Below are 13,525 nucleotides of genomic sequence, written 5' to 3' on the forward strand. Positions count from 1 at the left end.
ACCCTGATCTGATAACCCTCATTATCTCACACCTATAAAGGCACTGGGATGTTTAGCTGGCATTGTACCCACCACCTGCTGCCCCAGGCATACCTCTAGACTGTTCCCACAGCACTAATAAATGTCAAATACTGGCAATCTTTGCTCAGCAGCTGTTGAAAGAACATGCAGCTTGTCACTGTGCTTACACCTGTAGTATCTGCTGTTCTTCATACTGCAATGAAGAGGCAGCATTTGAGACCTGTTGTTAGGCAGACTTGCCTTGCTCCTTGGCATGTGTCCGTAAGAACTACCATTTGGTGGATGAATGCTTGCGTCCTTCAAAAACTGGGAAAGGCAACCAAGTACATTAATTAACACCTGGTATTTCAAGCATTGCACTAGAACACAGCCATTGCTTCAACATCCCTTGCCTCCTCCTTTCTGCAGAGTATGTCTTTGATCTGAGACACTAAGGCTGATTTGTGAGACCATGCAACATAAACTACATAGGGTTCTAGAGCTGGCGTCACTGGCAAGGAATCCAGAACCTGCATCTATGACCATCTGCTAGACCAAGTATCAGGTCCTCCTGATATTTGTCTTTCAGCAGCAGCCATCTTCCCCGTTCTCTAGGGTTTCACACTAGCTACAAGAAGGGGCAATGTGGCATAGCTGGAGCCTCAAAATCCCCCATATACCTTACCAGTCAACAGTTAGATTAGGGTAAATTCACCATACGGACTTTTCCTAGGAGACATTTTTCTCCTAAGGATGAAGAAATTCACATGTCCACTTGCTGCTGTCTGTATGGAAATGTTGATTATACTGTGATAAAACATGAGCAGGATGGGCTGGTCTCACTGTGAAGGCTGTTACAGACTACTGTGAGAGAATCACAGATGGCACAGTAAATTGGAGTCTGTATTCATGCTTCCTATATATTCCTTTCCCACAATGTATTCTTCCAGTGAGAAACATAATTTTTCAGGATAAATAAAATTTCTGAATCAGATTTTCAATCTGCATCACGTGTCATGCCATGTGCAACCTGCTACTTGGACAGTGCTGTCTTACCCACACAAGCAAGAAGCACATGCATACTTCCATCATGCCCTGAAGTCGTGACAGGTGAGGGAGGAGACACACTTGGCTGGCAGGGTGGATGCTGGAGGAGCTGTCCCCTGAGCATCTCCTTGCTGCCACTGCCAGAGATCTGGGGCGGCTTGGCATAGCTGGGCACAGACAGGGAATTGTACTGAAGCTGTGACTGGCACTGAGTGTGTCTGTATGGGCTGTTTTGGCCTTCCTGACCTTGAAGCAGCATTACTTAGTGTGACAGCATCAGCAGAAAAGGCCAGCACATGCTCCTACAGACAGGGACAGGAGCAAACTTACAGAGATTTATGGGCAGCACAGATCTAAGTATCAACAGCCTCAGATAATTGCTAATTACAGTAACCATCATTATACACAGTTCCCAGAATCTCCACCTTGAGTTACAGAGCTGCAAACCTTGTCCTTCCTAAGCAAAATAAGCTGTGTGAACTTTGCCTGACAGCAAATGGGCAGCACAGCAGCTGGTTAAGTGTGGCCACCACACCACCACTCACAGGGTGAAGAACAAGCTCTTTAGCAGCCAGCCTAAAATGTTAAAGATTTAAACTCTACCTATTAGCATAATTCTAATTACTACCAAGAACACAGTATTCATATTCAGAATTGGTGACATTCTCTTCGGTCTTTATTACTTCCTGGTGTCATCCAGCATTAGAGTCAAAGGAAGTCAAAAAACCCACTGAAATAAATATGGATGGCAAATAGAGGTCAGTGCACATGGCTTTCAAGATCCAAAACTGCATCAAAATGCAAGGAGAATGTCTGATGATGGGTTAGAATGGGCTGTGAATTCAATGTCAGTTTAGGGAAATAGGTAGTACTAACAACAACACAGAGAATAATTTTAAATGTTTCTGAAATTTGCTTGGGCAATTAGGCTCTGTTGTCACATATACCAAATATCATGATGTGACACAATGCAGGATTATGACAATGGAGCCCTCTTCTTGCTCACGGTCTTTCAAATTCTGTAAATTTGCAGTATTTCTGATACTCACCATTCTCCTGCTCTTGTGAGCATTTCAAAGTACTCCATGTAAAAGCTACAAACTGATTTTGAATGTTTGTGTCTTCAAAGAAGGGAAATACAGTCATTAAAAAATATACCATAAAAATGCTCAGTACTTCAGTCTGGAAAAACACATCCTTAAAACAAAACAAAGATAATCCTGTACTATGTATGTCTGAGAAATAAAGCTTATTTTTCTAAGTAAAAGCAATAGAAGAATTTTAGCATATTTTGACACAATATCAAGCTGTGCCTTAGATTTTTGGACATCAGTGATACTGCTCTGAATTTCATTAAATTGTAAATTCAATGAAAAAAAAAATCTACCTAGTAATAAAGCTGCATTTATAAAGACACATAACACTGTTGTAACAAAAACCCAACCAGAGTCTTGTTAACAACATATACATGTATATGTCTAATTTATAAAATTTGGCTGAAGAGTTGCCAGCTTTACAAGCAATAAATCATTATGAGCAAATGAAAACTATAAACCAAATTAGACAGTAGGAATGTGCATAAAATCAATCTTATTATATCAAAGGAACAGAATACTGGAAAGCGAAGTTAATGATCTGTATTATAATTACATCAAGTATGATTAACTTAGTAATAACTGCAACTTTGTATAAACATCACAAATCACATTTACCCAGAAACCTCATGAGAAACACACAATCCAGAACTGGGCAAAAAGAACAATAGGTAACTGCACATCACTTGTTTACAAGGCCTACAACAAGGAGGATGCAGAAAAAGACACTCAGGTTTTATTAGGTGGGGAAGTAGGATTGGTTACATTCTGGAAAATGAAAGAAACATTCTCTTTTATCCTTTCAAGGAAAGGATCAGCCAGAGTCTGATGTTGCCCAGAGAAATGCTTCCATTGCATCAACTGTGACATGGAAAGTGGTTTCCTTGAATTAGGCTTCCCATGGTTTTGTTCAAGCTGGCAGCTTCTAGATATGGAAGGCTTTTCTGAGGAAGTATCTGAGAAAAACGATACAGTAGACTAATCAGAGAAAACTAAGACAGAAAATTTTGGTCAGAATCAATAAGACAGTTGGTGATAACAAATGAGGAAAATAGAACAGCACATATAATCATTCTGTACCAACAAAATTCAAACATACAACGACAGTAAGAGAGGGAAGGCTGTTTCCTGCTCAGTGATTGAGGTTATCAAAATTACCATATGCTAGCATAAAGACAAATCCTTTTACACATGGATTTGAAAGGAAATATCTTATCTGCTAATTTCCTTTCCTCTGTCTTCCTAATTCTGTGACATGTGGCCTGCTCTCATTCTTTAAGTAAATCTGAATCTAGATGTATGTTGCAGCAAAATTCACACTAGCTTAAATTTGTTCCCAGAGGAATCACTCCAGCCAGCTTAGAATAATTTGAGTAGCTGTTTCATTGACTCAGCACATTAGATCTGTACAGTCTGTACATCCAGATTATGCCAAGTTGTTCAATATACACAATACTGTATCTCACAGTAAGGAAAAGACTATTGCTGTGAGATTAATTCACTTTTAAGAGAGAATCCTAAAGCCCCAAGGACCAAAAGCCCAGGTCACTGCAGTCCACATCACACATTGATAGCTTTAGGATTCATCCAATGCATGGGATAAATGAAGAAATAATTTTGTATGGAAAAAATGGCATCATTATTGTTACTGGTATAAAACTTATCATCAAATATTTTCATAGCAGTATTATGTGCTCATTAGGAAAGACCAGTGATATGAGCAGCATGACTCAGACTGTTCCTGGTCTTTTTAAGTTTCTGGGAGCTCATAAAGACTCATAAACACAAAACTTTCCTTTTGACTGACATATGATGTTTGAAGTAGATTTGAAATATATTTTTTTACTGACCAGAAGAAAATTTAGAATAGATGCTTTTACAGATTCTGCCTTCCTAACTCCTAAAGTACACTATGATCAGGGAAAACAACAGGTTTAGAGCTTTGTAGCTGATGTGAATGCCAGCAGAACGGCAAACAACCCATCTGCATGATCCATGCACAGGAAATTTCCTGCTTTCAAGACCCCTGTAGTTTTCTAAAGATGTGTGAATGGACCACGGGAGATTACGGTTGTGAGACCTGTATTATATAGCTTGGCTCCTCTTTAGTTTATCTTTTGAAACATACTTGCTAGAAATGGAGGATACAAATCACTGAAAGTTCCTGGCTTTTCTGTGCAGCAGAATCTATGCCCAGTAACCAGGAATCTGGTTCCTTGATGCAGTAATTTGACAATTTTCTGTTCTTAGGAAAGGCAAAGAGACCAGCTAGTGGTAGCTGCATTCTGGGGTGATTAAACTGAAGCCCAAGACTCAGAACTACTGGACTAGGGAGACAATGAGACAGCTTGTCCTCTGCTCTTTAGGAAGTCAAACCTTCTCCTCACTCTATCATTACCACCACTTAAATCTAATAATTGCCTGTAGGATTTTCCTTGATTTACTGCCAAGGTTTTGTTCACTGGGGCCAGGAACTACCCTGGAAAAAGTCACAGAACCCAATAGGCCCCAACAGTGTTGTGACTGAATTGATGAAACCAAAGTGTGTTCAAGGCATATGATAAGAAGTCAAGATGTTATGACAGTTGTAAGCTCCTAAATAAAATGACAAGCACCAGTGTTCATCACAGTAGCAACACAAAATTTCTCTGGATTTCTGCAATCCAGGAGCCACACCTGCCTCACTACATACCACTGGGAAAACGTGGCTAACATTTAACACAAAAGGTGCCTTTCCCACAAAGATCCTGTAATAGTACCTAAGTGTAGTACAGTAAATTCAGGAAATCACTTATGCAGAAACAAAAGGTCTAATTTTTCTATCATTAAAGAAAGACACAAAGATGATTTAATCAGCATATGGAGCAAAAAACAAGGAGATAATAAAATTCTTATGGCTACAGAAGCCCTATGCTATCACTAGCCAAGTCCTCCCCATTTTGGGTAGAATGAGATGAGGAAGTACAAGTCTAACCTATTACCTGGGAACATGCAAACCATCAAGCAAAAAAGTATTAGGTTTGCATTATTTTTTCTTGCCCTGCCTATTGTGAACACATGCTCTTGTACCCATTTCTTGAGTTCTAAAAAGAACTGAGGTTTTTGTGTGCATTTACAAAGATATCAGAATTGGTACCACACTATCACTCCTGTAACTAGTGTACAAGGATATTTCATGCCCCGAAAGAGGGGCACGAGTATGTTTCAAAAGAGAAACATACCAAGGCAATAGACACTCTTTCCTTTAAGAAACTACATGAGCTATAAAAACTAAAATGGATAAGATGCAAACATAATTTATGATCGTTTATTTTTTTTAATCCTGTTTCCAACTTAAATCTATATACATGTACACTGCAAAATATGAAAACAACTTTGATATGTCAAAAGAACAAAAGACAGAAACGACAGATGTGAATATTTGCTACTTGCATGATAAATGAATTGGTTGTTACTGCTAGGAATTAATCTTCTTCCTCCTTCTTTCATGAAGGACTCCTATGGATTAGATAAATCAGCCAGTATGTGGAAGATTCCGTCATGAACCTCATTATTTCAATCCTCTTTTACTGAGCATCAAAGTTTTCTCCAGAGATAGACTATATATTAAGAATGGACTCCTCAGGAGTGCCAGAGATAATTGAAAACAACTCACTTTGATGGTCAATCTTTCCCATGCAGTCGCACTCAAGCAAGTCATGAGTAACACAGCTGGAATCTTCATGTAGAGTAAAGAGATTTTTAAGCTCCTCAACAGAAAAATGTGTGTGTTCAGATGTCTTGGAAAGGTCTACAACTGCCCCAGAAAGGTCTTGTTTGCTGATCTGTCGCTGATAAATCTTTTCTTCTATTGAGCCTGTATTGAAAAGAAAAACAGATAAATTGGGGTCATTTTTGACCGATATTTACAAAGAAGTCAAATCCATTTCTTGATAACAATATACATAGGAAATGCTAAATCACTATTTTCAATTCTTCAAGAAAAAGCAAAGCAAAGGCAAGTGAATCAATGTGATGTCTCCATCTTAAAACTCAGAACAAATATATAATTTTAAAGAACAAATAATATATATTTTTAAAGAACAAATTATTTCCAAAAACATTTCCTCTCTTTCTTTTATGGACAAAATGCCAGCATCTGTCTCACTCTGGGTAAGCTGAGCACCATCTCTGACCTGTGGTTAGCAGCCTGTAGATATGGACAGTATGTTTCTGACCATCCCTCCACACTCTAGCCATTGCCTGAGGAAAGAAAGAAGATGAAGAGCATTAACAGCCTGCTATACAAGGATACTTTACTAAAGCCTGTAGCCTCCACTGATCAAATTGTCAGTTCTGCTCACTTGTTCAGAGAGATGTTTTCTGGATAATGCATTCCCCAATAACTCTCTGTGATTGTGTAAGTTTTCTGGTATTAATTGTAAACAGTTTTGAAAATATAATTTACTTTCTGCCATTTATGCTTCTCTTCCTTTCTGTATACTTAGAGTAAGAAAGTAGGTGCTTCAATTATTTCCCCTTTTCATATTTGTTTTCCAAGCATTAACAACTATTTAATATTTCAGGAATACTGATCATTCTCCCCCATCTCCAAAACTGCTTTTTTTTTTGCCACAATACATCTTTGAAAGGCTACTTTTACATTTCTATTGAAATTCTAAAAATGATTGTTTGCACCTCCTTTATTTCTTAAACACACAAAATATAAATCTGAGTACTGCTATATGATTTTTTTTCCAAAAATGTATGGGTTACACCTACATCCTTGGTACAAACACACAAAACAGGGTTTGCAGACTCTCGCAACCTGTAGCAATTTTATCTGATTTAGCAGACTTTTTCAAGCAACAAGACAAGTGGCCACATGAGGGTACTAATTCACCCTGGGAAGAAGAGCAAGGCCAAGAATCAGGGCTTGTTTCAGGTATTAAGGACACAGCATTACTCCACAATAAAAAGTTTCTTACTCAGCTCATAAAAAGATTTTTTTAATTGTTATTTTTAAGTAATATTTTAACTGAAGACTCTTATGCCAGCTAAATAATCCCTTGAGGCCAACAGTGCCTTTACAAGAACAGCAAAGCATTGGCTTTCTTTTCTTTCTTTTGGCATCACTGCCATGTGATTTTCTCATTCTTGCAATTCTGATCAGAGTCTCTCCCTTTTTTTCAGGGATTGCAAATCAACGGCAACATTCGCTATGCAATCTAATCCCATTTTCCTTTGCTTTTTAGAAACACAGCAACTCTCCAGATAAAAAGACATCAAGAGACAAAGAGGATACATGACTCATTCCTCCTAAGAAACAAGAATTTAATCTTTTTATGTTTTGCTGCAAGAAGACTTCTACTGATCCAAATATATATAATACGACAGAGAAATATTTCTTCTTTTCTTCTTCAAAAGAGTTTTCCCTCATTGTTGTACTTATCCAGATACAATGTGATAAGTGGTAGCATTAAGACATGTAAAGCCATGCAATTCAAAATTAATCAAGAATTCATTTGATGCCCATCCCAACCCACATGTACACAGTTGTTACCAGACCTGAATATCTGTAGCTGGATTCCAGTCGATATCATAGAGGACCAAATGAGATGCTCCAACCAGGTTCAATCCCACTCCACCAGCCTTTGAACTCAGCAAAAAGATAAAAGCTGGGCTGAATTTACTGTTGAAAGTATCAACAATATGTTGTCTCTGGGAGACAGGAGTATGTCCATCAAGTCTAGTATAGGAGTATCCATAATGTTTGCATACGTCTTGTAATACGTTTAATGTCTGAGTGTAATTGGATACCAACACAACTCTGTCAAACAGTAAAACAAAGTCATCATCCTAGACCTTGGTAATATTAAAGTTCAGTTACAAAATACTGAAGGTATCTAAGATAATAAAGTAAGAGTGAAAAATGACACATCAACCCAGGGTTACTTATACTTTCTGTAAAATAAAACATTTCCAATTAATTAGAAGCACATACCAGATCTGGATGCCTTATATCTACTGTCAAGCTTTCAAATGGTAAATAATTAATGTCTCCTTTTGTGACAGAATTTGGCATAATGCACAGATTGCAGGCATTCAGAACCAATCACAAAGATAGATTTATTTTTTTTAAATCTCTGTTTATACAAAATAACTGTTGTTAAGACAGCATTTGCAGAGGATGTTGTAGGAGCTAATAAATAATATATATATAACTCTACTTACTGAAAAAGTTACTATGAATTTCTACAGAAAACCTCAGAAAATTCTAACAAAAAGCATAACGAAAGTTGAGTAGGAAAGCAAAGACTCTGTCCTACATTTCATGGTTGAAAACAAAGGGGATAAAGACTAGTACAAGATAGACACTGGGATTTTTTAGAAAGCAAAATCAGTCTGATCCCTTACAATAATGGTCCAAGCTGTGTTGGTCTATTTTCTCTGAAATTTTGCCTAATTAGGTTTCAAAGGTCTGAAAATCTAGCGTTTCTATTCTCCCTAATATAGAAGATGATTCTAAGTACACAAATATCTTTTGAATTTAAGCCATAAGTAAAAGAATTGGGCATTTCTGCCAGATCTCATTTGGAGGTCTTTTGTAATCCAAACTAAATGCAATATATTTCATTGGTTTTTAAAAATAATTATACATTTCATTATTTTTTTTAATAATTTTGATTAAAAACAAGTTCTGAAGAACTACACAAATAATTTCAGGGTAAAATGAAAATATTAACATTTTAGGAGTGTTTTAGAATATTTTTATTATTACACTTTACAACTGAACTACTCCATGACTCCAAAGCAAAAACTCTTGTTTGTAAAGACTTTGCAAGATTTATTTTTTGGTCAATCAACACAACATTCACAGCTTTGTCTGCACTCAAAAATAGAATATAAACTGTAGATTAGGACTGGAATTGAGTGTGTATATTGCAAAAATTATTTAGTATCAATGAAAGCAGAGAAACCAAAGAAAAATAAACATGAGCTGCACTGAATTAACACAACAAAACTTAAAGGCATAAAGTAATGCCTCAACTCAGCAGCTCCTAAAATACTGCTACAGAGATACACATCATACTGACAGCCCTGGTGTCACCGACCTACATGAAATAAGGCAAGTACATTAAGATATTAATCTGTCATTGGTTTCAATGGATGGTGAGTATATAAACTCCAGCAACAGGCTCAACTTTCTGATTTGTAAAAAGAAAGTATCTTCATATTCCATTACATCAGTGTCAAGAGATCTGCTGTTACTTCCTGCTACTGAATTACAGTGTGTCCTATTTAAACATCAGTTAAAATAAAAGTTAGAAGTTAAATACTTTTGGAATAGTTGGGCTTTAAGGCATGAGCCCATAAAAAATTTTCCTGGGCCACCAAATCATATGAGATTCCCACAAATCAGCAATTGCACAGAAATTAATCATTTGCATCCTATTACCCCATGATAAACAGAAGTTTTTCTGCATGTCAGTGGCATTTACCACAGGGGAAATAAGCGGTTCATGGGCAAGTTCTTCTGCTGAGAATGGTTGTCCTGAACTTTAGAAAAGGCAGCAATCAACAAGAAGTTAAATGTGATTAAAGAGGAAATAATTCATAATCTAATAATGAAAAGATTTCAGTGCAATTTAATAGATTAATACTTCTTCTCATGAAGATACAAAGCATTGGAAAGCCTTTCAAGTATAGGGTGCAGTACAAGGGCTGTAGCAAACTATCTTACTTGCTTTGTGTAAAAAATACAAGTGTCACTGCAAAAAATATGAAGAGCATATTCAAAACTTATATGGGCTGCAAATTCTGTTTGACAGTTTAACAAGAAAGCCAGGACTACAACGCTTAAATCAATTTGGTACCCCTGCAAACACCTGCAATACTTTTATTTTGAATGTTACACTCCCATGCATTTGAAAAGCAAATCAATGTCCAGAAGGTCACTCCCAATACCTCCCTTCTACTTTTTTTTCACACTTGCCTTTCAGAAGAGTTGAGCTCATGGATTGCTGCTAACAACTTCACCAGCACCTGCAATTTTCCTGAGTCAGTTTCAGAGAAAGTATCTGAAGTATAATCTTGTGGGAAGACATCTATTACACCTTCATAGAGGCTGGACTCATCATATTCCTCAGACATAGGATCACAGCTTTTCTCCTATTGAAAATAAAAGGATTAAAATTCTATATCCCCTCTAACCTATTTTGTTTTTAAGATTGCTATAGTTTTATCACAAAGACAAAAGGAGGCATAAAAAACTGCCACAAAGCAATGCATTATGTGAGCATGGGCATGACAACCTCCCAACACAGGACTGAAAGCAAAGTTTTAAAATACTTGTACTGTTAATTTTAGTTTACACTCTTTAATTTAAGACATTGTTTGCAGCTAAGTAGAAAGTTGAAATACTTAAAACTGGAAACTGTGTACAACTTCTCTACTTAACCACAGAAATGTATTTCCACAGTAAAGATATATTTAAACCTTGGTAGTGAGGAGGAAATCAATACAGTGTTTATTTTTTCTAAATCCCATAATATCTTGTTATGATACTTCCCAATCATTCACTCTGCTTAGGAAAATACAGTCATTAAGATTAAGTTATCCTACTGGAAATGAAGAAAAGCTAGCAAGAAAAAACCAACGAAATAGCAGAAATACAAGGTAATATTTTGCTGTACTTAGAAAATCAATATTTCACAGGGAGAAAGAAGCCAGACCACTCAAATGCCAAAACCACAATGGCCATAAATGACGTGCACATACAGTCCTCTTCATCCCCATATTTAATAAAGGCTTGTGTTCTTGTGTATGAAAAGTTTCTGATGTTTATATCATGAAATAAAGTATAAAGTATATGAAAAATAAAAAGTATATGAAATAAAGTATTTGGCAGCGCTGAAAGTTACAGGGATACTGCACTATGGATGTTCCACCAAAGTCATGAAGTCTTATAAGAAAGATTTACATTTTCAGCCACCTTACTTGGACTTCAGCCAGCAGCCATAGAAGTTACTATTACCAAGTTCTAACTATCATACTATTTGCCTATAGGAATAAGAGCATTTCTTTATGTACAATCCCAGGAGAAGTGGTAATGGAGACGTCTAATACCACTGACACCTTGAGCCTGCAGTGTCATTAAGCCTGAAAAAGTGAAATTATCATGTGGACAGGAAGGTTTCAGAGAAACCAGCAAAGTACATACTAGTAATCTAAAGTAATAATCTCTAGTTAACAGTGTTCTTTGTAAAATTCACATTTATATGTATTTTTACAAATATTCAGAGACAAGGTTAAGATGGAAAATATATTAAGAAAGAGAAAACAGCACAAGGCAAGAGGAAACTTGTGAGATACCTTTCCTGAGTATATTAGGATTTCCTACCACTTGTGCTTTTCAAAGCAGTCTTCCTAGAGCAAGTTGTACGTGAGAGTATGGAAATAATCTTAAGCAATATGTACATTGATAACACAGTTTTAGTTACCTGTGTCTGCTGAAATTGCACTAACTGCAAGCACACACCCCCATTCAAATAGATACCTTTATAGCTTTAAACAGAAGACATGGATGATTGCAAAGTTTTTTCAAAGCTCCTATACATATTAGGTGTGGACTATTTTCCAGCCTGCCTTGCAGACAGGATGTAATAACACGAGAACTAAGCAGTTTTCTATACAATTCAAGCTGCAGAGCTGTTGGTCGGCAGAAGATTATGCTCTCCTTTTTGGGGGGCAGAAATTTGTTTATAACCTCCTGTGTTCTTCTTAGAATAAAGAGTCCAGTGAGGCGTGTGAGTTCTGCTGCTCTTTTTTCTCCTAATTCCTTTTCTTCCTAAAAGAACAAAGCACAAAATTAATTACAAAATCCTGCATTTCATCAGAACAATGTTCTGTATGATTTTAATTAGGTATTTAAATAACCTTTTAAAAGTATGATACCACTTTCTGGGACTGTAATGACCAATTCTTCTCCAATTAGTATCACTGCATTAGTCCTATGTCTGGTTTCTAAAGTCTTAAACAAAGGAAAACAATGTCCCAGATGACATCCAAGCCTTGGATTATATTCTTGAGATGCAGTGAAAGTGTGCAGACCTTGCAGTACTGTAAAGAAGCTAAGAATGAATAAAGTATCATCACACAGTAATGCAAATGGCCTTTTGAGGAATGCAGGTGTTGGAAGCATAATTGTTGCCTGATAATTAATAGGCAGCCAAAATGAAGTGATTTTAACATATGTTCTCTTTCTGCTCCCTTTGGAAAACAAGTGACTTTATGTCAAATAGGAAGGTGAAAAGCTTCAGGTACTATTAATAGTCCCAAGCTTCACTTTACTACATAGAATGCAAATTTCACTTTACTATGAATTTTCTATGGCTGAAATTTTTAACCAAATACCTCTGTTGCGGAAGGTTCTCTAGATCTGACAATTGGTTCCTCATATATCTTTTTATATGTGGATAAAGAACCGAGTATTCCTGGATTCACAAACTCTATTAATGCATAAAATTCTTGCAAGTCATTTTGGATTGGAGTACCTTGAAAGAGGAAAAAAAAATTCTGAAATTGGTTATTTTTTTCTTTGAACTGATGGAAGTACAGATTGAATGCAGAGTTTAATATTGGGAATGGATGTTGAAAACAGATGTTTTATTTCAATGTGAATTATTCAGAGTCCTGAATTGATCTAAAACTTTACCATGAATAACAAGATACTGTACTCCTAACTAAACAGACTGCAGATATAATTGTTCTGACAAAGGAATTTAAAGAGTCAAATTCTAAATCAATTTTATTAAATAAGTACAAAGGAAAACACTGAGCGTATATAGAGTCCCGATTCCCTTACAGAAGATCCAAGGATCCTTGCTTGCCCCTGAAGACTGACAAATTTTGCCTTTCCCAAAAAAAAATTGAAAATAACCTGTTTTTACAAGACTTGAGATTTCTTCATTTAATATCCTTTGCCAAAGTTCCAACTGACCTCACACTGTATTCAGAATATCTTTTTCTTTTACCCCAACCTAGCACTATCAACATAAAAAAATATTAGAAGTAACTATAGATACTAACCAGTAAGAATAATTCTCCTCTCACAAGATAGACTAGTAAGGGCTGTAGTTGTCTTAATAGTGCTATTTTTCAGACGATGTCCTTCATCACAGATGAGGAGGTTAAATTCTACAGCCTGAATTTGATCCAAAGATCGCAACAGCATCTCGTAACTGATTATCATAACTGAATAAAGTGGAGAACCCATGAATTCTTCTACTTTGTGGTCCTGCAGGAATAAAGGAAAATACATTGGAGATCACATCCTTAAAAATCATCACATTCCTTAAAAATCCAGTAACTACAGAAATTTCTTCTCACATGACACAAGATAT

The 13,525-nt window shown here is 36.3% G+C and overlaps 1 protein-coding gene across 3 annotated transcripts in view; it reads right to left on the reverse strand.

The window, feature by feature from the left end:
- Positions 1-1,701: 1,701 nt before the first annotated feature.
- The window catches only part of RAD54B (RAD54 homolog B), a 62,480-nt gene continuing 50,656 nt past the window's right edge, over positions 1,702-13,525 (reverse strand). For 2 of the 3 annotated variants that reach the window (XM_015617942.1, XM_015617943.1), the window contains exons 8-15: positions 13,212-13,419; positions 12,537-12,676; positions 11,680-11,970; positions 10,117-10,292; positions 7,689-7,950; positions 6,317-6,383; positions 5,797-5,997; positions 1,702-3,097 (exon numbers count right to left, since the gene is read on the reverse strand). In XM_015617942.1, coding sequence (XP_015473428.1) covers positions 2,871-3,097; positions 5,797-5,997; positions 6,317-6,383; positions 7,689-7,950; positions 10,117-10,292; positions 11,680-11,970; positions 12,537-12,676; positions 13,212-13,419 — 1,572 coding nt within the window. In that variant the 3' untranslated portion in view covers positions 1,702-2,870. Of the gene's footprint in view, positions 3,098-5,233; positions 5,640-5,796; positions 5,998-6,316; positions 6,384-7,688; positions 7,951-10,116; positions 10,293-11,679; positions 11,971-12,536; positions 12,677-13,211; positions 13,420-13,525 lie in introns of those variants that run through there. The other variant, XM_019005626.2, reaches the window with a different exon arrangement.

The sequence above is a fragment of the Parus major genome, chromosome 2, assembly GCF_001522545.3.
Source record: "Parus major isolate Abel chromosome 2, Parus_major1.1, whole genome shotgun sequence".
Classification (NCBI taxonomy): domain Eukaryota; kingdom Metazoa; phylum Chordata; class Aves; order Passeriformes; family Paridae; genus Parus; species Parus major.